This window comes from Bombus pyrosoma, linkage group LG7 (assembly GCF_014825855.1).
Source record: "Bombus pyrosoma isolate SC7728 linkage group LG7, ASM1482585v1, whole genome shotgun sequence".
NCBI lineage: Eukaryota > Metazoa > Arthropoda > Insecta > Hymenoptera > Apidae > Bombus > Bombus pyrosoma.
In genome coordinates, this window is record NC_057776.1 from 5,266,427 (window position 1) to 5,290,240 (window position 23,814).

The 23,814-nt window shown below is 33.0% G+C and overlaps 5 protein-coding genes across 11 annotated transcripts in view; 2 read left to right on the forward strand and 3 right to left on the reverse strand.

The window, feature by feature from the left end:
* LOC122569518 overlaps nucleotides 1–4,143 on the forward strand; it is a 41,455-nt gene extending 37,312 nt beyond the window's left edge. The window contains exon 7 of the mRNA XM_043730676.1: nucleotides 125–4,143. Coding sequence (XP_043586611.1) covers nucleotides 125–253 — 129 coding nt within the window. The 3' untranslated portion in view covers nucleotides 254–4,143. The remainder of the gene's footprint in view (nucleotides 1–124) is intronic.
* A 139-nt stretch (nucleotides 4,144–4,282) lies between these two features.
* LOC122569520 lies at nucleotides 4,283–7,945 on the forward strand. Its single transcript, XM_043730678.1, has 3 exons — nucleotides 4,283–6,369; nucleotides 6,951–7,234; nucleotides 7,323–7,945. Exons 1-3 carry the CDS (start codon nucleotides 6,328–6,330, stop codon nucleotides 7,519–7,521), a joined length of 525 nt encoding a protein of 174 aa, XP_043586613.1. The 5' UTR covers nucleotides 4,283–6,327; the 3' UTR covers nucleotides 7,522–7,945.
* LOC122569517 lies at nucleotides 7,694–13,194 on the reverse strand. 4 transcript variants are annotated; one of them, XM_043730673.1, is made up of 8 exons: nucleotides 12,503–13,194; nucleotides 10,177–10,394; nucleotides 9,793–10,038; nucleotides 9,443–9,700; nucleotides 9,146–9,353; nucleotides 8,961–9,049; nucleotides 8,733–8,884; nucleotides 7,694–8,637 (listed from the first exon to the last, which is right to left on the reverse strand). In XM_043730673.1, exons 1-8 carry the CDS (start codon nucleotides 12,672–12,674, stop codon nucleotides 8,400–8,402), a joined length of 1,581 nt encoding a protein of 526 aa, XP_043586608.1. In that variant the 5' UTR covers nucleotides 12,675–13,194; the 3' UTR covers nucleotides 7,694–8,399. The 4 variants fall into 4 exon arrangements, with proteins under 4 accessions (XP_043586608.1, XP_043586609.1, XP_043586607.1 ...); XM_043730674.1 differs by adding an exon at nucleotides 11,892–12,002 and having other exon boundaries at nucleotides 8,961–9,353; nucleotides 12,503–12,641; XM_043730672.1 differs by having other exon boundaries at nucleotides 8,961–9,353; nucleotides 12,503–13,191.
* A 1,413-nt stretch (nucleotides 13,195–14,607) lies between these two features.
* LOC122569521 lies at nucleotides 14,608–15,059 on the reverse strand. Its single transcript, XM_043730680.1, has one exon. The coding sequence runs from the start codon at nucleotides 14,918–14,920 to the stop codon at nucleotides 14,741–14,743; it is 180 nt and encodes a 59-aa protein (XP_043586615.1). The 5' UTR covers nucleotides 14,921–15,059; the 3' UTR covers nucleotides 14,608–14,740.
* Nucleotides 15,060–18,127: 3,068 nt separating this feature from the next.
* LOC122569516 (serine/threonine-protein phosphatase 6 regulatory subunit 3) lies at nucleotides 18,128–23,800 on the reverse strand. Of its 4 annotated transcripts, none has more exons than XM_043730671.1 (19): nucleotides 23,385–23,800; nucleotides 22,706–22,785; nucleotides 22,483–22,634; nucleotides 22,246–22,367; nucleotides 21,885–22,052; nucleotides 21,577–21,755; nucleotides 21,402–21,512; nucleotides 21,180–21,315; nucleotides 20,871–21,023; nucleotides 20,675–20,788; nucleotides 20,515–20,579; nucleotides 20,220–20,418; nucleotides 20,026–20,127; nucleotides 19,771–19,868; nucleotides 19,484–19,565; nucleotides 19,217–19,415; nucleotides 18,668–19,070; nucleotides 18,427–18,581; nucleotides 18,128–18,328 (listed from the first exon to the last, which is right to left on the reverse strand). In XM_043730671.1, exons 1-18 carry the CDS (start codon nucleotides 23,442–23,444, stop codon nucleotides 18,437–18,439), a joined length of 2,568 nt encoding a protein of 855 aa, XP_043586606.1. In that variant the 5' UTR covers nucleotides 23,445–23,800; the 3' UTR covers nucleotides 18,128–18,328; nucleotides 18,427–18,436. The 4 variants fall into 4 exon arrangements, with proteins under 4 accessions (XP_043586606.1, XP_043586604.1, XP_043586603.1 ...); XM_043730669.1 differs by having other exon boundaries at nucleotides 18,422–18,581; XM_043730668.1 differs by having other exon boundaries at nucleotides 18,417–18,581.
* Nucleotides 23,801–23,814: the final 14 nt, after the last annotated feature.

A 23,814-nucleotide genomic window follows, 5' to 3' on the forward strand; every position in this document is an offset into this window, starting at 1 on the left:
GAATTATATTATCGTGGCAGAGTTCTCGCTGGAATCCCATCGGTAAACGTATTTTCTCATTGAAAAAAATCATGCACGACGACGTTCGAATACGGAGTAACGAGATGGTGATTAAACGTTGCAGGTTGTCGCATCGAGAGCAGCTACCGTCGAAGTGGCCAGAATGACGGCACAGGGACCAGGCGACGCTTCGCAGGTCGAGCATGTCACCTTAAAGAAGAAGCCTAAATGTAAATGTTGTCTTCTGCAGTAATGGAAAGGAAACAAGCTACCGCATGGATGTCTCAGCAGTCGGATGATTCAACGTCGTTGAAGGTGCATCGGGACTTGGTCGCCGATAACTTTACGGTTCACGTTTTTCGAAATGGTCGCTGTACGAGTGCCGTGGAAAACATTGTAATTTTTTCTGTTTCATCCTACTCTAGAAACGAGTTTCACGGAGATACGGAAGAACTGAGATACGCAGAGCAAATGTGCGATCGCGTGAACGCGTCGTATTCCTATTTCCGAAACGAGATCGACGATTTTTCTACGACGAGGATACGGGTTGGTCGTGTCAATCGTCGAAACCAATCTACTCGTAGGATCGAAGATTCGTACAGAGAATGCGAGCGATGGTTATCGATACGAATGAGAAGAGAATCCCGATACCGGTTGAAACAACGATGATACCGAGCGAACTGACATGACGCGACACTGAGGAAGATACCTGAACGAGCGTAGAAAAGCACCGAGCCTCTTGATAGCCTTTCAGAAAGACAGTGGAGTGTCTATAAAGTAACACAGACTATATAAAAGAAGAGAATAAATAAAAAAAAATTATATATATATATACATACACATAAAACTATATTGTAGATACAGAAATGGTAGTTGTATAGCTTATATGCTTTTATTATTGTGGTTAATTACTGTCAAAATTATCGTGATTTCGGGAATATTTTCGCGCGTTGCCGCGTGAAAATGGCGAGACGCGAGCGTGAAAGAAAAAGTCGCAGTTGCACAGAATGTTTCAAAGTTACTGAGTTTAAAGAACGCCATTACTTCGTTGGACATCGATATAATATCATAGATTATTCATAGACTCTCGTTTTTACTAAAACTCAGAACCTCTATAGGCAAAACTTTTACGAAATTTTTTAACATCGCGTAGAATGTGCGCTATCGAAAACTGTACGTACGATGATCGTTGGAAGAGACGCAACTCGATGAAAAGAGAAACGTCAAGCCGGCCGTATTTCTTTTCTCGCGATTAAGCATGAGAACGCGTAGTATTTTCTCTTATTGCGAAGAAGATATCGTCTATCGAACCGCTTTACTTTCACACACCAATCTTTTCTTCTCTATTCTGTTGTCATTCTTTTCTACACCTCGCATCAAAGAAACGCAAACCTATCGAAAGAGAAAGCTGTAATTAAGCGAGCTGGCGCTCGCCAGTCTAAACGCGTGAGTAACTATTCAGGATCGTCAAACATGAAATGTGTAAATATCGCGATATTTTTTGAAACAAAGTGTGATTGTCGGCGATCCGAAGAGTGCGAGAACGCGTTACGTTCCATTCGAGTTGGTGCGGACGAACGGATTCGACGACGACGTGGCTTGCTCTCCGCGCTCCAACTCTAGTTTCTCGATTGCTGCAGCGGCACAAATTAATTAAGCGTCGAGAACGCTACGGTAACTCGTAGACGATAGGGCGCACGAATGAACGCTTAACGATTTCTTTCTCGGGACTTGTTCGATTCGATGATCATGTTACAAATTATTTATTTCGTTTTATGCGTTTTACTTTTACTTCGATGTGTCCTTTCACCGCTACGTTCCATTCATTTTATTTAATTAACCATGTATACGTGTATGACGTGTATCTTACAAAGCGAATCTTTCCGAAAGTATAGAGATTTAAAAAGACACTCGTTTAAAATGAGTAAAAGGCACGTTTATGAAACGTATATGCTAAAAACGTTTCGATGTTCGTTGGAAGGAAAACCGTTGATCGGTTTTATGCGTATTAATAATAATGTAACAGGGAAAAAACGCCAGATCGTGGAAAACTGCTCGGTTCTCCAACCATTGCGTATACAGATACAGAAAGAACGCAAGGATCCGCCCTGTATCGAGCGGTGCTTGGTTCGCGTTAATGGTTGTACGTGTGTGCGTGGCTGTGTGTCTGCACGAGTGCCTGTATTTTTTAATACACATATCCGCATATTTTTTCTAGATCGTCCGGGCAAAAGATATTTATGAAAAATATGCGATCCTATGGTGAAGGATGATGAAATAGGGAGCGAAAGAAAGAACGAGACCGACACCAGCGGAATAAGATTTCCTTTATTTTCGTTCATTGTACGCCGTTGCAATGTATGTATGGCGAAGTGTGTAATATAAAGTTGTAAGTAACAGAAGATCCTGAATAATTTACTCGCGTCCTCGCAGATTGTAATCGAAAGTGACGTACGAGCAAGGAAATCTAAACGGAAAGAGTACTAAATACTATGTGTATATCTCTAAAACAAACATACATGTATATTTACGCGTTTGCACACTTGCGTGTACACGCTCACGCACACGCACACGAAACGTGGAGAAACATTGAACAATTCCGAAGACCTTTCCGCGAATTTCGCTCCGATTCGTGTTTCTCAAGCTAATAATATCAAATCTACGTGGATATTCAAACTTTACACTGGAAATCTTTTGAATGTTAATGGTCTTGACGCGTCCAGAGCATAGAGATTTCGCGCGATTGGACACGCAACCAACCGATTATCCGCAAAATGCAAATATTTTCTTATCGATTCGTTCGATTCTATGCTCCGAGTCATGCTCGCCGATAAAACGAATATCCGCCTCGAAAGATCGGCCGCGAAAGAACGAACACGGCATGTTAACACCACCGGAAAGATGATGAAACTCTCGAAGCTTGGTTTTCTTGTGCCGGTAGTTTCTCCGAGATTACTGGCACGATTAAACGCACCGATTTACGCTCGTGTCGCGTCAAAACTATTAATACTCGTTTTATATAATATATATCTACAGGAACTCTATACGAACATTAGGCTAATTTGATAAACATTTCGGTGTTAAAACTGACGGAAATTGGAGCGATCCGAGCGAAGCAACGGGCATATCCGTTACGGGACAAAAGGACGCGATCGATTGGAATCGCGTACGGTAATGTTTTGGTCTCTGAAAGCCTTAGCGCGTTTCACCGAGTACCTAAGTATATTTTGTATCGAGAGAAATCGGGTGTTCAATCATACGAGTTATACGTAATGCTGAAGAAAGTGAGGTACGAAGGGTGCTGAGTAACGAAGATTAAAGGTATTATTTTACTAAACAAAAATGTAGGTGCGTGTGCGCTCACAGAAATACATATGTACGTGACACAAACGAGCAAACGGTAATTCGTACACATTCGTGTTCAAGAATAAAAAAGATGTAAGGCGCCGTACACAAGTTTGTTCGATTAGCGTCTCAACGTACGGCATCTTTTTAATTTGTAAAAAGTACTATAAGGGTAGATTCAGAGCCTAAAGCGAACACGCGTTCGAAGTCATGTTGACAGAGGACCGATTCTTTCATTTCAACGATCGCTTGTTTACGTTAGAGAGCGAGATCACCTTTAATTTCAACGCAAATCTAAATTTAACACTGCCTGTGATATCGAAAGCAATCTTATTCTCGCGGCCATGAATCATTCCAAACATCTCAATGAGTACTACTACGTAATAGAGGGTCAAGTTAATAGCTGTCTGTGTTGTCCATAGGTAATATCGAGCACGAGAGTTTTATCGTCCTGATACGACGTGATTTCGAGGATGCGTTCATCGAAAATCCTGTCAGCCTCTTTTAAACTCTGAACCTATGCCGATAGCACTTTATAAATGTTAAAAAGAATAGCCTGGTTACAGACGAGCCGTATACTTCGAGGTGATCTCTTTGGCGAAATATTTTGAATCGATCGAGGTGAGTTGAGCGAGTCGTCGAGTTGCACGTGAAGACGCGACGTTACCAACGAGTGGAATCCACCGAAATTCTTAACGTCTGTTCCCACGCAAAATGTTGATTTTGCTGAGCTTACAGATACTGAGCGAATATTAAATGTCTTGTTAAGAAAAAAAAAAAAAAAGAACAAAAAGAAAACAGAGTAGAAATATCTTTAGAGATATCAAAACCCAGCAAACCTATCACTTGTTCCCTACTTCTATGTTTCTTCTTTTACTCGGGGAGAATAGAATTAAAATACGGGTGAAGGATATCGTCTCTACGAGCCCCTTCCTGTATATGGTTTCTAGCCTTCGTCCGTTTAAGTAAGGCGGCGACGTTCTAGCCAAGTTCAGCGATCTAACGGCGCAACATGAAAGATCGTACAGTAGGTAAAAACGCGAGTTTTTACTTACGTTGTTGTACGAAATAGTCGAAAGAATTTGAATCCCGTTGGCGATCGAACGGTTGCTCGAAATTGACTTTGGTCGCGTGATCGTTCTTTCGTTAGTTACGTTTCTCATTGTAATCGGACACGCGCGAGATAACAGGCGAGAGGTTAGCTACGAAGAATCTCGAAGATGAAAGAACACTCGGAAAAGTCAGATGTAAATCACGGGAGATAAATCCGTCGTATCGTAGAAAGTACACGCGCGTGGGTATCTGTTCTCATACGATAACGTACGCGCAATTACGCGATAGCGCGTGGATGCGCGCGTGTATATCTTATTTACAAACGACAAAGTCCTTTCTCTCTCGTACATTCAAAGAAAAAGCAGCTGTTAGATTATGAAATCGTTACGTGGTACGAACGACTGGTGCAGAGTCGCGCATTAGAACGGAAGGTCCCATCGGGACGCTCTTCGAGGTACATAAGATGAGCCAAGTTGAGTCTAGAAAAACTCCAGGTACTTTCAAACAGGGTTGTCGATCGAAACCTGACCGTTCGCCAGCGATCGACCACGAAAGGGCAATGACCCTCCCTCGATATCGTTCGATTTGTCGTTCATCCGAGTTCGAAGAACGAGACCGAGATGGCGATCCGCGTGTCTAGTAATGTAGATTATGAGCAGGATAGGAGAGAGAAGATTCAGGGCAAACCTGACGATCTTTGAACCTAGTACTGCTTCGATCGAGAATCGGAATCGAGATCGGTCGCGAACAGAACGGAATGATGATCACGTCGTGTCGACTGTTGACTACTGGGCACACGGAATGCGATGGGTTCGGTACGAAAGGACCAATGAATAAAAGGATAAAATGTCAGCGCGACTCTGTTGCTACCTACAAAAGAGCAAACGCATCCTATTAGCGGTTCAAAGATCGTATTGTTTGCCCGTGTGCCCTTAAAAGAGCGAAATCTCATCCATCGTAACGACGTTGGCCTTTGAATCGCGTGGCAAACGGATGACGATAAATCCAGCCGTCTCCGCGTCCCCACACGATCGAGAGAAAATAAGCGCAAACCAATACGTGAGTCTCACGCGCGAGCGCATATGTCTTATGCGAGCAATTCATCGAGAACGTGCAACAATCCATGTATCCTAAGAGATGTACAATGCAAATCGTCCCTTCCGTGGGATTCCTATATCACCTCGAAACTATGCATTATCGTCATTCGATAACAAATCTCTCGCAGAAAAACTGTAAAACTTCATCCACCCTGTCGAATAGGCGCTTACGTTTCGAAATACTGTTAGAGGCTCGATTAATTTCCAAAGTAACTTGTATCGCTTTGTAAACGCCGTTTCTTCTCATCCTTTGATACCGCTTCGTCCTTGTATTTACTTATCTATTTATTATATTAAGCTAATCGTCGCTAAGCGATGAGAATGTTGACATTTGGTTGTTTGCAAACCATATCGCAATCATAAAAGAAATTGGACAAAATCTTGAAATCACGCTCCATGCTTCTAAGACAGCGTAATTTTGGATGAAGTGAATTTAAAGAATTAAATATCTTAAAAAAGGACCTAATCTATAGAAGAACAGTTCGTAATTAAGAAGTGAGGAGTTTGATGAGGAATGATGATTGAAAAGGAAGGAGATTTAGATTTCTGTGAGATGAAATAGAAGTTATAGAGAAGAGAAAAATATGAGAACCAAACTGAGTCTGGTTGAAAGGACGAACGAGCGAACGAGATTCGTGATCCCTGTGGTTCCCTGCGACAATCGACAGTCTCAGAGGGGGAAAAAAGCATCGTCCTTGCATAGAGCTAGTGGCGGCTATATAAAAGCGGACAGAGCGAAGATGCACAGACGTTAGTGACTTCTGAAATCCAGCAATACCATCGCGAGTGCCTCGGGGGATGCCATTTAAAGTGCCATCAGTGTGATTAATCTATGGTGATGATGACCACCCGGAAAATTGTGCCTCAATCGCTGGTATGTTTTCAATTCGACTCAATTCAATATAACCATAGTAAAAGTAATTTGAAATTTGAGATCCTAACCCCTTGCGTACCTGAGATTCCCGCTCAACGAATATCTACGTGCGTCGCGAATAATACACCGGCTATTTATGATTTTCATTTTTCCTTTCGAAGCGAATAAACGGAATTCGATAAAAGAGATTGCATTTAAATCGATTAAGAGGGAAAGTATTAAATAGAAAGTGCCTTTTATACGGTTGCACACATAATACGTAATACGTATTAAGAGAGATAACAGATCGTAAAATCGAGAATCGTACTTTTACTATACGTTCTCATCGGTCAAGAGGTCATCACGAATCGTTCGACACGAAAGTCGAATTCACCTCGGGTAAGCGTCCATTTGTTATATATCGAAAAGAAAAACGGCTAATTCCCGTAAACCGTACACAATACAGTCACATCTGAAAAGAACTGAGAATGTCACTGTGATTTGTGTAACGTGTATAAAAAGTTTCGCTGATCTCATGATTCCAATCATTTCCAAAGCCGTTCTCATTGATCGAATTTTATATCATTCCTCTCTGATCCCAGATTCTCTGGCTAATGATTCTCGGTACGTGGCGTTGCACCGGTGAAAAGTTATCACCCGATCAGAAGGCGCCTTTGTTTGCTCGTGGTTCTGGCGGACTGGCTTTAAATACGCCGTTCGAGGATAATAAAGCTAGGAATCGTCCGAATTCGAACGTAAATACGCCAGTGGACGACGTACAAAAAGAAGAAACGGAAATGCTGAAATTGGTGGACGGTGAGCTAGTGCGAACTGTAAAAGGGAGCTTCTCTTACCAAAGTCCGGAAGGCCTTCCCATCTCTGTCAAGTGAGGGGCAACTTCTCAATTTTTCTTTGGTAGCGAGTTTTTGTTGTTTCGTTTTAATATTTATCCCTACTATCGTACGCGTTTGAAGGTATGAGGCTGACGAAAACGGAAATAGAGCCAGCTTCAAGTTTGGTACCGGCGACGCAAGTAGTGGCAGTTTGTCCCCGGCTGGTCATACTTCTGGATTAGGAGGCCAAAATGGACGTGGCGGTGGTCAGGAACCAAACGGATCTAAAGGCTACCCACCATCGAAAGGCATCGGCAGAAGTTACCTACCGCCACAATAGAGAAACATCACAACTTTTTTCGATTAAACATTACCAACAAATCTTCGATGCTCCAATATTATCTCAGTAAAACATTTTCTCATTACCCTGTAATATAATTTATAGAAATTTATATTATTATTATATTATATATTAATATTATATATTATATTATATATATTATACATTAATATTATAATTAATATAAAAGATATATTTTCGATCTCTTGTATAAAAGTTTCGTCTGGTTATCGTAATTGCATGCTTCCCCCAACTTTATTTGTCTAACTTGTCGATGAATGTACCCTTACTAAGGCAGTTTAGTAGTCCCGGTGGTCTCGATTTACCATTCGAGTAATCGCAAAATAGTTGACAAACTAGTTGATTCGTTTCCGAACATATCAAATTTTTATAAACTAAGAAATAAAATATATTTTTTCACAAATATTGATATTACAATTTAACAATTCTACAAATGATTATACATCTTCCATTTTTTCATAACATTCTCTCCACGTATAGCAAATACACACACATACAACTAATAACTTCTTTCATAAAATGCAACTAACAGAAATATAAATAAAAGAATACGAATTTTGCTCCTTCTAATTCGCATTACGCCGTTGAATGCAAGATTACAAATGTTAGGTGTATACGAAAATGATAGCTGTAAATTAACAACGCATATACACTATGAACGTAAAGCTAGCGGGCATTATTATCGTATACACCTAGTAGTTTCCTCTGCATGACCAACCATGTATTAATAAAAATACGTTTGTTGTGTATTAATCCTAATCTGCACGTTAAATCGTAAAATGTATTTATTTTTATGAAATTTAATTTCTTTATAAAGAATAAAATACTTGATAAACACGTGCTGACTTAATTAATGTTTATCTTTCGGAACCACGGTAGGTGGTGTAACCAAATGGACTCAGAAGCACTGGTATGTGATAGTGACCAGCAGGGTTTTTTACATCAAAAACAATCTCGATAAACGGATACATTGTTTCTATCCTTCTTAGCGTAAAATATTTATCAACATCGAAGTGAATCTTGTAACGTCCAGCTGTGAAATTAACTTTCATGTTATCCACCAAATCTACGCATCGACCATTCGGGCTCGTATTACTGGAACAAAGGAAGATAGATTTTGCGTACTTCATTGTAGAATTAATAGATTCTGGTGTGATAAATACAAAAAATATTTGATTTCAGTATTATACCTTTCATTTAAAAAAGTCCACCTCCCATCCATTAACTTATAAAGGCTAACTTGCAAACCACCAATTGGTAAACCTTTACTAGTGTCCACAACGTGAGTTGAAATACGAGGCTTTTTAATTGTTGGACTATTAACGGTTTTTAAAAGTACATGCTAGAAGAACCATAGTGTTTAAATATTGATAAGGCAAGAAATGCCATTAATTTGCAAATACCAAAAATCGACATACTCTTTTCGGACTATGATAACTAGTACTCGCTACATCTAACTGATCCTTGTTTATCTGAGCGCCTTTCGCGGCATCCTCTGCTTGATTAGCTACAATTGTAGTTTTTTTATCAGCCATTACCAACGTAGGAAATTTACCCTTTAATTTACTCAGCACATACTGAGCACCAGGTTGGAATGTACCACCTGTCAAAGTCAGAGTTTTTCCACCCGTCGTCAAAGTAATCGTTTTACTTTGCGCAGGTGCAATGGGGATTGTATTCACTGGCTGAAGCACACCAATGGTGTTAGTACTAGGTGCGACCGAGGAACTAATTTGATAAGCTGTACCTAAAATAGGTAACGGACATGCCACCATTATTCCCGAATCTCCTTGCTGTTTGCATTCATCTTGCTAAAACATCATTTATAACTATATTTTATTTGAACCTTTTGTTAAAATATCATTTATAATATACTTTTTATATTGTTATATACATTTACCAATAATTTTGCAGATTTTCTATTTAATTTACTGTCGCCTCGTCGAATCGCTCTTCCATTTTCGCGTGATTCCTTTGACGATTCTTTACTAGAATCTTCAGTATCAGGAAGAATCGATACAACTTGCATATCTGAATTACTCTGATCTTCTGATTCTACAACTATTTCCATTTGTACAGTTTCATGATTATCACTTTCTTCCAAATATTCACTCTGCATATGATCCATAGCTTCTGTCAAGGAATCCTCGCAGTTCTCCTAAATTAATGTAATTAGATCACAATCATGTGAAATATTCATGAATTTAATTTATAAAACGTTTATTCCATACAAATAAAAGAATCACTCACCACCCTCTCTATCTTAATCTTTTTTATCGAATGCTTAACATCTTCTTCATCAGAAGGCATCTGCATCTGCATATCTTCTACATCATCTTCTTCCTCTTCTTCTTCATCCTCAGCTTCAACACCAACATCTTCGATTGGATCTTTAATCTGAGTTTCATCTAGCTCATCGTCCGTTTCTAATCTCTCAACAACATATTCCACCTCATCTTCATTTTCTTCTACTTCAGTTTGAGTATGTTCAATAGCCTAATAAAAAAATGCTTTAATCAATTTCTGTTTAATATTGCTTACCGTAATGTATCCGTTTATAACATGAACATAATCTAATTTTATCTAATTTATTCAAGCAGTATAAAGCTAATTACAAATGGAAAGAACATAAACCTCAATTTCCTCGACTTCTTCTATTTCAACCTCTTCTACCGCATTTGCCTTTCGAGCTGCAGCCTTTTTCTTTTCTTCCGCTTCGTGTGACAAAGCTGATCGTTGATGCTTCATCGTACATGTATGTTTTAACAAAGAAAGTCGGTGCGCATGGAGATTTTTCTTGCAATACAGACAATAAGCTCGTGTTGATTGGAACGGCACGGACGTCAACCATCCTATGGTAAAATATCATGTTATTTGTTTATTATTTTAAGCGCACTGTTCTCTCTTTCGAAAGGCTACGAAACATTCTGCCGAATATACCGTGTTACTAAACACATTTTAACTGTATGGTAACATCGAATCGAAGGTTGACTTGGTAATACTTTTACTGGTAACTTATTAACGCTATGATTCGCTCAACGAATCGAGTCAATCAAGGTAAATATAACTACATAAACACATTCTAGGGAAAACAGGGTCGTCGCATTTATAATCTCGAGATATTATAAAATGAAAAATCACTTTCTTGTACATTTATATAGCTACTACTCTTAAGTCTTCTGTATCATGTAAAAAACTATCGTGGTCAATTCGCATACATTTAAATTTCATCTTTTAGTACATTATAAAATGTAGTCTTCTTAAAATTGGGTAATATAATCATTCAATTCTTATTTCAGAAGCTTCTGTGGTATGTAACTCCTGGTAGATGCAGTTATTTTTACCATCTCTGTAAGAACTCTTTCGACACTGTTACTCTTTAGTTCTTTCTTATAGATATTTCATATAACGTTCTTTCTATTTGAACTCATATAATTTCACTTGCTTTTTCCAATTAGCGATATCTGAAAAAATTAGAAAATAGCAAAAAGGATTGTATATCTTGCAGAATATACAATCAAAGCACTGTTTATTTTGTATTGTGTTTTATATAGATTGATGTATCCAATATATCTCAGTACAAAAATTATAGAGATCTGAATTTTCTTAAAAGAAAATAAAGTTTCGCCAAAAAATATTCCAGAAACTAAAGGAAAGATATGAAATTTAAATATGTGCAGAGGGTGTGACAGTTTTTCTTCTACTATATCTTATACTATATCGAAAGCATAGACAAAAGCATCTATCCGTTAAAAAATCAACATGGTCGACAGAGCTAGGCGCGTTCCGTGTATGTGCGAGGAATTACGGTTTATTTTGAATAATTAAAATTGACTAGGTAGGTATTCTTTTATTCACATTTATTTTATTATTGAAACAATCACAATAAACCCAGACAATAAAAGCTGTAAAATGAAATGTTAACATTTCTTAAATTAAGAAAGATAAAAAATTATAAGTTTAGTAATAACCTCTAATACAATAGTAGCAGGAAATACGTAAGGAAATAAGCAAGAAATTTTATGTGGAAAGAGATTATTATCACAAAAATATTAAAAATATTCTCTTAAATAATAAATGCTATTATAAATGAAATATTTATTGAGAAGAGTATATAACTTTTATACGCAAAAGTGAAATTTTACAATTATACTCGATTTGTTTATATGATCGGGTACAAAATGACCCTTACTTCTGTCAGCTATGTGGATTATTTAGGCTTCACGCAATGGGCAATTTTCCCTAGCGAGTGTCCAGGTCTGTTTATATGACCGTGGAAAAGAGTTACAAGATTAATGTTTAGAAAAGCAATTTTCTATTTTATAATAAATTGAAATTGTATAACCGACCCTGTTTCCCCTAGAGTTTGATCACGTGGTTTTATTTATCTCGATTGATTCGTCTCGTTGAATGGACTACAGTCATGTGTCGCGTACGTAACACATTGAATTTTCCCATTTCTACAAAAAAATCTTGCGTCAAGTGAGAGTTATTTAAGTATGGACGAATTTGTCCAGCTATGCTATATATATATAAACGATTATATTTAAATTTTACAAAGATTGATAATGCGTAATTCGAAATAGTGATACACGATAGTTATATACAATTCTAAATATACTATAATAAGAAAATAAGATACAAGAAGAATATTGTGGCGAATTGAAGATGTTATAAATCGTAATAAGTATGTACCGCTGATAAAATCAAAGGAAAACAAAGTCAATTGTACTATTGCACGTGACAATGATATCCTCTAAAAATAATTAACCGCTACTAATCAAAAACATCATTGCTTAATACTATGACGAACCGACGGAGCTACGATTATTAAATACGTATGAAGATATTCACCGTGGCACAATACGTTAGAATATGTGTTGAAGTGTTGAAGAAACGTATTCGTTTTAGCCGATAACGTGCTATTTCAAAATAAGCAATAAACAATAACGAAAAGTACCTTTAAAATCGGGCATTTGTTCCCATTCTTTGCGATACCGTTGCGTGTAGACACGCGTCTTGGCATGGCTGATTTTGCCTGTCGGAGTAAGACGCTGGCCCGTCGTCGTTAGTAGATTGGCGTGTAAGCCCGTTTCACTGGTCGTAATCATTGTCGGTTGTCTCTTCTCCATTCCTTCCGAACGAAGACCGATTCGAAATCGCCCGGATCTCAAAATACCCAAAATCGTAACACGAAATCACTAAATAGTTTTTTCCACGATGCAAGGGAGAGGGGGCACGCGGTAAGCACCGAGATCTTCGCCTAGCCTAGTATTCAAGTTAACTCCCTAGCAATGGCGGACAACTGCAACGCTGCAACGATGCAAGCTCCTAACCCCCTCTGCTCTTCACCATTTTGCTGCCAACGGCGCAACTTACACTGCCGTATAAACCTCACTTGCGCCCCATCTTCTCTTCTTTTCTTTCAACCATACAAATTTGATTTTACGTCTTTCAAATATTTCGATAATCGTTTCTAATGAATATTTAAACTATATTTACTTTAATTCATATAACATGCACTCTTGTAAGATTAAAATAACATTTTGTTATGTATGTATTTGTTATTACAAAACCGACGTCCATCTTTATTGAAATATTAATTATACTTCAAATACGTTGAATTCAAACGACAAAAAAGTAATGAAACAAGAAGTTGTCTCACTTACAAGAGACAGTTATTTTAATAATTTAATGTATATTAATTATTATAACATATATTTAATTTTGTGATAATTAAATATAACGTTTCCCAATGTAATTTTTCTCGATTACATTTACAACTTTATTACTAATTTTATCATACATTATTTTACTTCTTCGTGTAGCATATTATTGGGTGCTCATTTTCTATCTACGATACTGGTTTCAGTAAAATGTACGGAACCATTGGTCAAATCAATATGCGCGCGCATGTCGATATGTACTCCATATTAGGCGGAAAGGTATTAATTCGTTAAATCTGATTAAATATAGAAAATGTACAAACACTTTACTTTAAGAAAGAGTCATAAAATATTTGTTATATATTTATTGTATAAATCATATCGTTTAAAATGAAATAATATGAAATTAAAAAGTAATTTTACATGGAGACTTTAGAACGCCATCTAGATGGCCCTGAATTAATGAATCAATAATAGCGCCCTCTTTACAATAGACGCAAATTGAAAATATCTAAATTAGGGGAAACCTTTGAGATAGGTTCAAAAACTACAAAAATTACAAAATTCTCAAGAACTTAGTAATTAATCTGTACAATATTTTATATAAGTTCTATTTAATTTATTTTACTCTTTCCAATAGCCTCAAAGAAGATAAATTGCTGCTAATTAAAAATACTAGACAGTTTTAATATAAAACTTCAAAATGTTTTGATATTCTTTGCTAGTTTTATTTTTGTATTAAGATACGCCTATATTAGTACATATATGTCGTTGAAAAATTAGTACACTAGTGAAATCTGATATCCTTTTAACATAAAACAAAATCTGATTGAGAAATAAATATATTTTTGCAATAGAATGATGATTTATTTTCAAATATAAAAATTCATTGATATTTAATTCTATGAATAGATGATCTAGTTATTATGTTTATATATAACTATAAACACAATTTAATATAAATAAATACATTCAGTACATGAAATATTCTAGGAACAAAAATTTGTTTAACAAAATATATTTATTTCAGTACAATGAAGTAATAGAAACATGAGATAGAAGTTTTCATTACATGAAGATACATGATCTACAAATAATATTAAATAATATTGAGTGTACATGTGTGTGTGGTAAGATAAATATTGATACATTTCATTATGTTAACAATTATTGAACTAATTTCCTTTTCCAATGAAAAATATGTGCAAAGATAAATCAAATGAGAAGTTCGTTAAGCAAATGAATATCTACAGATATGGAGTATATATACTTTCTTTATCTTTTATTTTTTTTTCATGAAAAGAATAAAAAAGAATAAGAACAAGAAATATAAGGAATTATTTGATAAGGAAAACAATTGTACATCAATTATTTAATAGATAAGCAAATAATGAAACCATTATAACTTACATGATTTATTATTTCCTCTTACCAATTTACTATTTTGTATACATATAGTTATCTTTAAAATACAGATGTACTTAGAAGACAACTAATATATTATATATAATATAACATAATATAAGAGTAAATTATGGCCAAGATGGAGGTTCTCCAGGTTTTAATTCTCTTCCATATAATGCTGATTTATCACGATAGTCTATCATTATTAACCCAGAGCCATAGTCGTAAAGTTGACGCGCAGTGTATGCTACACATACAAAAGCAACAGTTGCTATAGCTTGTTGTGCCACTGGTGATAATGCTGGCATTCTAAATGTTTGATTTTAGTTGCCCCTCTGCAGCTAATTGTTTCTTCCACAAATATGTATGTCTCAAATCTGCACAAATAGCAAATACAGTACAGGTCGGGATAGATGTTACTAACCAGTATTTCCTCAGACCTTGAAAGACTCTGGCTATCTCCATTAAACTAAAAGATAAACATTAAAAATAATATTTTGTCAATTAGATATAGAATATAATTATATTCATAATATCTCTTATGACATGATAAAAATAAATAAGAAAGAGTACTTAACAAAAAGCAAGTTTTGAGAATAATTTAATAAGTATGATGAATTTCGAAGATGAAACCAAAATCGCTACACACATTCTTAAAACCGAGTGTGGAATAATTTAAAAGAATAAAATATGAATTGTACACTGAACAAATGTTCACAAAAGTAATAATAAATTTTTACCTTTTTGAAGACTGATATGTGTGCTTCGCAACTATGTACACTAGTATGATGTAATCACGTAAAATGCAGCTGACTGTATTGGCTGACTTCAATCTTCCTTCTAAGCTACCACTAACGATAAAAAATATCAATGTTAGCATATTTTTTTTAATGTATATAATTGTAATAGTATATTAGTCGAATAAATGTCTTAAATATATACTTATGATTAATAGATTACCAATAAATTTTAAGATGTCAGCAGCATGAACACAGCAACTTCATTTGTGATATACAACTTCATTTGCGATGTAATACAAACTTAATATTACAGATGAAATACGCAAAAGATTAATGACTTTATAGAATTTCAAGGAATAATTATGCTTTTAGAAAACGTTACTACCGTTTCAGAACACCAGATTGTTTATAAAATTACGTGACCAGTGTAAATAATCCTTGCACAAAGATTTTTGTAAATTTATAATAAAATTCCAGATTACATAACGTAATCTATTGGCACTATTTAGAAAGAGGTCTCTAGTGTCTCGAGATTGTGTGATACGAAAATATTAAAATGCATGGAATTATTAAATCTATTAATCTATCTTATATTTCATACTTTGTGTTAGCACTATTATGATTATTATCTTATGAGAAATTTTGCGGGAATTTATTCAATTTTGAAATTTATGTAAATAAAACTGTTCTATTCAGATAAAATATTTCTCTGAAAGAAAGTGATTGGTGTTTGAGTTATTAAATGTACGATGAAAATTCTTTGTTGAAAGATAAATATTAATAAACTATCGTTTTACTTACCATAATTAGATTAAGAGTGCAAATATTATTTGTATTTTGAATATTTTATATAGTAAATTTAGTATATAGATTTTATGAACTTTACACACCAAGTTTTGTACATAAATATCTGCCTTATTTATTGTTCAATTAAGAAACTTCTCAGAACAAAGTTACAGTATTGCAAGGGTCATATGTAATGGTGGAAATAGCTTCCTTCTATGATCATTTTTCTACGAAATTTCAAGGTCATCACCAATTTTTTTAAATAGAATCTTATATTTATTTTTCGATATCCTTATAGAGCGTGAATAAACAAACTCGGCGACCTTAATGACCATACTGTTACAGTTATTTAATCTTGAGATATTTGCATCGGAATTATGTTTTTTCAATTATAATTAGTCTGAATTATAATTATTGCGTCTGAATATTATATACATTAAATATATATATATATATAATATTTAATAATGTTTAATCGGTATGTGGCAAAATTAAAAAATTCAAATTCTAGAGCTCTATTTAAGAAAACACTGATGACTTGAAATCTTGTAAAAAAAAAATGATCATGAGAAGAAGCTAGTTCCATCATTACATGTGGTCCTTGAAATAGTGTAACTTTGTCTTGAGAAGCTTTTCATATAACAATAAATAAAGCAGATATTTAGGTGATCCTATTTAGTTGTATGCTCTATATAAGAAACTAAAAAATAAAAATCCTTATCATTTCTTCTTAAATTCTTTTTATTAATATGAACAATATTATTTGTAATTCATTAAGTTAGAAGCTGTAACACTTTCTTGTTGTATTCAAATACTATATTTAAATATGACAAGCATTTAGCATTTTCATTGGATTATGATAACATGTAATTTAATTAAATAACTAAAATACTGTTTGTACGTTTTTTTAGTATGTGGTAAAATATAAAGAAATTTTATGATTTTACTTTCTTATTTAGAAATATCTCGATCATGTTTGCAGTACATTTGAGTTATAGCATTTTTCATAAAAATATTTTATAATTTATAAATCAATGAATTAAAATATTATATCAATGTTTTTAATTATGATATATATATGATATTACGGAGTACGTTTATAGTTCTAATAATATTACATAATAATACGAAACAAAAGTATTAAGAATAATATCTTTTTTTAATTCTGAACACTGCTTATATTTATTACTTATGTACAATATTTCATGTACGGTACTATAAACACATTATTATACCCAAAAATTTTCAAAGCAAACAAAATTTCTTAGACAATTAGAAAACAGATCACAAAATTTTGTTTCAAAAAATTATATACATATTATTGAAAATACAAATTACTTAAAATTTCGATCCTTGCAATTTAATACTATATTATTTGGAAGATCATTTTGAGAAAATATTATAGTCACTAAGTTTTACTAAAGTTTCTTCTCTGGAATGCAAATGAAAGTACATTCGTCATTGAAATACTTCACTACATTACATGTGTATACATTGGATGAGCACTATCATCAACGTAATAAAAATACATAATTTTCTTTCTTGTTTATATCGCATCGTTGCACGAGCAAACGTTTAATCAAACAATAGGCACTGCACGTAAGTACCTTTGCCTTATCGAACGAAGAAGCAAAAGCACCAGTTTTTTTTTATTAAATATTATTATTTACGGTGATTCTTTTTAAGCAGCCTCGTATCAGTATCACTTAAAACATTACAATATATGTATGTATGTGTATATGTATGTATGTACATTCACATATACACACACACATCAGCATGTAATACTTTTGTGAGAACAGGTATCGGGCGACCAAGTTAGATTTTCTTGGCATTCGTCGATTTTGTACAAATTGTACATTATCTACTTCATCATGCTAATATATTATACCAAATTTGCAACACGAAGGATGTGTGACAATTTAATCAAATTTTTGTATTAATTACGTACAAATAACAACCTAGAGAAAATTTTAATAACAATGTCCATTAAGAAAATCTGGAAAATTGTATTTCACGAAGTTGTATTTATAATTGGAACTTTGGCGATCCGAGAACATAGACATATACATCAAGTAATAAACTATTCATAGTTGAGCGTCGGTTAGTCTTTTACTTTTCAATCCATACTTATACCCTGCTATGAGTTGTTACCCAGGCGCCAACGCAATGAAGCACAATTAATGTGATCTAATGAAAATATAGGGACGTAATATATATTCTGATCATTCGTACAAATTTATACTTGATATGACTTTTTGTTGTTCTATTGCAATACCATACTCAACAAATAATTTTTCATTTGGTATCTGTTGACGATAATACAGCTTCCGATGATACATTTTTTAAGTTACATGGGATTTTATAATCGCTCGAAGACTTTTCATTTTGTACCGTAGTCGTAACTTCCGTATTCTTTATGTTCCCTTCACACTTGATTTCTCTAAAGTTTGTAAATATATGTTATATATTTTACATTATATTTTTAAATATGCAATACTTTTAAATATATAAATACTTTTTATTTACCTGCTATCTACAATTTCACTTGGATTTGCATTTTTATCGGCAGTACAACCAGAATACAAATTACTCTCTGTACTTTGATGATTTATATTTGTTTCTATATATGAAGCGGTACTATCAACTGAATCTCCAATTTTCATGTCACCTGCTCCAATAGCTTCTAGAGTTGCTTTGCTTCCCAATGCAGCATCCATTTTATTCTCCGCTGTTATATTCGACGTTTCCTTTTTACCATCATCACACAATTTATTATCTATTATCACAGCATTCTCCATGTTAAGAGTGTTTTCAAAGTTATCAAAATTTGCCCAACCAGTAGATTCAACTGGTTCTGATGGTACAACGTCCCATGGATTCACCTCAGGAAGTGTAGTATTGGTAGGTAATGGTTCTGTTGAACCCCAAGCTGAGATAACAAATATTAATGCAGCAGTGTCTTAAATTTAAAAATTAAGTGTTGAGAATTTTTGTATTTGAAACTGATGGCGAATTGAACATTTATTTCGTAAAAGAAAATAAAAACTGAAAGTAATTATGAAAATTAATCCATACACTCCGTAGAATCAATTTCCATATGCATGTCTCGTGTATCTTCATCGTCTTCATCGGATGAATTAGAATCATTATGTTGCTGCTTTGTTGGCCAGTCACGTTTATCTACAACCGTCTGAAAAGTGAGTTCTCCTTCATCGCCCCATTCGACTACTGTGTTACAATCCTCTAGATCGGCTTTTTGCTTTTGCTGACATATCTATATAAAATCGTTAAAAGTTAAAGCTTGAAATATTCATGAACAAATTTTATTAACGTAACTTGTACCTTATTGAACATATCTTCCCTTTTGTCTAGATCTTCTTCGCTGATAGTAAAGCTCATCGTTGTTAATTGATCAACTGAATTACTATAATAACATTTATAAAAAAGAAGAGATATTGCGAAGATATGTATAGCTTCATATTATGTTCTTTTATTATAGTACTATTTTCCTAATTTTTCTTTAATTGTTTTGCAACATAGAACTTTGTAATCATGGACATATATACAAATACAATTATAATAATTATCAAAAATAAAGTGTTAATAGTAAAGTATATATTTTTACTTACTGAAGAGCGTCATCACCATCATTAAATTGATCATCGTGAAATCCAAAATTTTCAGGAAATTGTGATGTCATATGTTGTCCCAGATAATTGGTGTAAAACTATTTATGTTGTATAATATTATGAAAAATAATAAAATATTATAACTCACAAATAAACTTTCTTAATCTATAATAATCTATTCATTTTATGTACATTTTCTGCAACCTTTCTTTTTATTGTCTATATTTATTTTGCATAAAAATATGTTATACAAACCTGTTCGACTCGTTGAACCTGAAGAAATTCTTCTTGGGGATAAGAACTATATTCGTCTGGATTTTCACTGGAGCTTGTCATGGACGCTTGAGGTTTTCCACCCTAGAAATTCGAATTATAACTTAAGCAATGATTGACAATTCTAATATTAATAGAAAGATAAATGATATTTATCTAATAACTTATATACATACCAAAAGAATTTGATGTGTTTTATTAATTTTCGTCAATTCAACATTCACAAAATTATCCCATTTATTAAGACACTCGGGTGACAAATTATTCTTCAAGAATTTATCTAAATTTTCATTTTTTTCACGTTGATTAACAATGTTATTTGCAATGTTTACTAAATGACCCATGTATCCTTGCTTATTTTCAATTTCTTTATTTCTAAAACATAAAAACATCCGTTTTTTATTAAAATTGATGTATTACTATAAAATATAAACTTATGCAATATTCTTTTACAATTACTATTTAACATACTGTTTACTGTCATTTTTGTCCCATGCTTCCAAAATACGATCTATCAATCTGCATTTGTTAAATATCTAAAAATTAATATAATTACATTAATCAAAAATATTTGTACTTATAATATATTATAAAAATAAATATTTTTAATCTTATTGACTGCAATACTTACATTAACATAAATAATGTCATTTGTATCTTTAAAATCGCAATTAATAGCTAAAGTCAAGCAAAATTGTACTTGAGTATGTAGAAAATTGTTCCACATATATTTAAAAAATAAATCCTTAAAAAGAATAAAATTAATCTCTTATTCATCTTTAGTATTATAAAACATTGAATTTTGAATGATTATTAAATTCACTTACAAGTAACGTTTGGAATGTTCCTAATTCTACTAAGGCTTCATAAATCTTTACATTTTCAGTTGCCATTAATGTTGTAAACAACTTTGCAACATGTAAACGCGTAATACCAACTGGACATTCTAACACACCTGTAGTTGTCTTAACAGGAGGTTTCTGTAGTGTAAAGATATGATTGTGAAAAATTATATTAAATAAAATAATTTTTTGCATGCATTGCAAAGATATTTAGTTTTTATAAAAATATTAAACAATATTATAAGCTATATACATTTGTTTAGAGAAAGCGTGTAATATTAATATAATATTTACATAAGGTGGATCAAGTAGAAGTTTATGAAGCTGTTCTAGGTAAGGCAAAGTTGCATTTGATATTTTTATACGTTCTTCACTGTCCGTGATCTCATCTTCAATACCATTTCCTTGAACACTATCCTCATTTCTTCCACTGAAATTTCAAACATAGCTGTTAATAAGATATGTAAAGTTTCTTGCAAGAGGTTAAAAATTTTTTTAAATAATTTACATCCTTACTTGTTAGCTTTTGGTAAAAGTGTAAGAAGTACCTGAATTCCACCAAGAATACTACTTTCTAGTTTTTCTCCAGTTAAAATAGTCTCTAGTAACAGGCTTACTGTATCTGCTCTGTAATAAAAAATATAATTTAAATATCTTAAATTGTCTTCATATCTCCATTATTTATACTTACGACTCAAGAGTATTTAAAATAGGATCTGGACCAGTACGTGCTGTAGATGTACGTTGATATTCTCTTGCAGCAGTGATCATATCACAAAGTAATTGTGCAGCATTTGCATGTTTACTTGGTTCAGAGTTTGGGGACAATAATTTTACCACTCTTTGCACTAATTGTTGACTATCCAACCACTGTTAAACCAATAAAAAATAAGTACATAAAATTTGAAACACAACAGTATAGTCAAAAACAAAACAAAATATTTAAATTTTGCATACAATTAACTACAATATTAAAGATAAAAATTTTAAACTTCTTACATTTAATATATTTTGCCGCATATTTCCTTCAACCTGACTAACAAGTTTCAGTACTAAGTCCATAATTGCAGATGTCTCTAAATGTTGCAAAAGCAGATCGACACATGTTTGACGACTTTTCAAAAACTCTAAAAGCTGCAAACAAGTGAACTGATACGAATACCAGTTCTGGTGGAGAAGATGGAAATATGGGATTTGAAAGTTCAGGTTATGATTAAGGAATAAAAGAAAGATAATTTGATATTTAATACTTATAATGCAATTATACTTTAATTACAAAAAGTGTTATTATGTAAAACTACTTTCTATATTGTTTTATATATTCAATTTTAATAAATTTAGTACATTAATTTATAATCACCTGAACAGTTTTGTGACCAATAAGTACTCCAATAGTCTTGCTAAAAAATGATGCCAAAAGAGGATTTAATGGTTGGTCTGTATCAATAAAAGAATAAAGTTTTGCCAACAATGCTTCGTTGCCTAAAATACAATGAATTTTTATTAAAATTCTTTTTGATATTTAAGATTATATATTTCTTACATTATAGAGAAAAATTAAATTGTTATAAGTTTATTCAAATAGGTTTATTCAAACCTGCTAATTTTTCGTTTAAGACTGGAACATCACATGTTAGTAGCTCACAAGCTACATTTGGATATTTATAGCGCCATCGTTCTTCTATATCTGTTGATGGTTCTCTAGTTGTAATTGTTATTAGCTCTTCCATTACATCAGATCTTATAAGACTATAAATAATATTATATTACGATATGTGTATCATTTAATATTTATAGAAATGTGTTTTAATCTTACTTACTAATCTATAAGTTTCTTATTTTGGCTTTTACATTCTTGTAGTATATCCTCTTCATCCATCAATTCATGCAACGTAACATCCTAAAATTATAGACAAAATTAAATTTAATTTCTTTAATATTAGCACAAAAATTAATATTTAATAAACTGAAATGTAGATTATTACAAGACATCATTATTCCTTTTATAGGCTATAAAAGTATCAAAATCATAACTAAGATAGTTTAAGTATTATATGAAATGATTTACTAAATTATTGTAGAAGGAACAAGGTTAAAAGAAAATATATAAATACTATCAACATAATAGTAAATATTTAAATCTTATGGCAGTTATTAAGCATAGTATTGCTTTTCAAGAAAGCACTAGTCATTTTCTTTATCAGATATTACATACTGTCATAAAAAATTTAATGTTTTGCAACATTTCTGAAAAATTATTAATATATTTTACAAATTTTTATTAAGGAAAAATACTGAAACTATGTGAAAGAAATAATAGCATACAAGAAAATAAATAATAGACATAATGTTGAGTTAAGTAAAACAATAAAATAAGATAGAAATATAAGAGTAAAATGTATATTACATTCGTGGCTTGGATTCTCGACAAATTTTTTTTAATGTACAAAATTTAAATCATAATGAAAAACAGTTTTATCTGAAAAAAGACTTCTTTACCTCTTTGTTAAGAAGAGCCTCGATATTAGGGGATGACACGTAATTATTTGCCCAAAACATGATGCGACCACGTACCTCGCCTTACTCGACCACGATACAATTAATCAGATGTGAAAATAATCACAACATTGAAGTGGCCACTAAAAAAATAATGTAATGCTTCGCGGGACAGAGAGCCAACTAACATTGCATGAACGTATTAGAACGGTAACAATGCTGTGAATAATTGCAACAACAATCTCACAGCGTCACTGTGAGGAATACAGTAATAGAATTTTTTTTTAAATAATATGATCTTCAAAATATCACTTTTTCTTCGAAAAGTAAAAATTCTTATTAAGGATTGTTTCAACTTTGACGTTTGCTGCAGAAGTACATACTTGTGATCGACTTTTAACCGAAGAAACGTAACTCATTTCAGAACATTTAG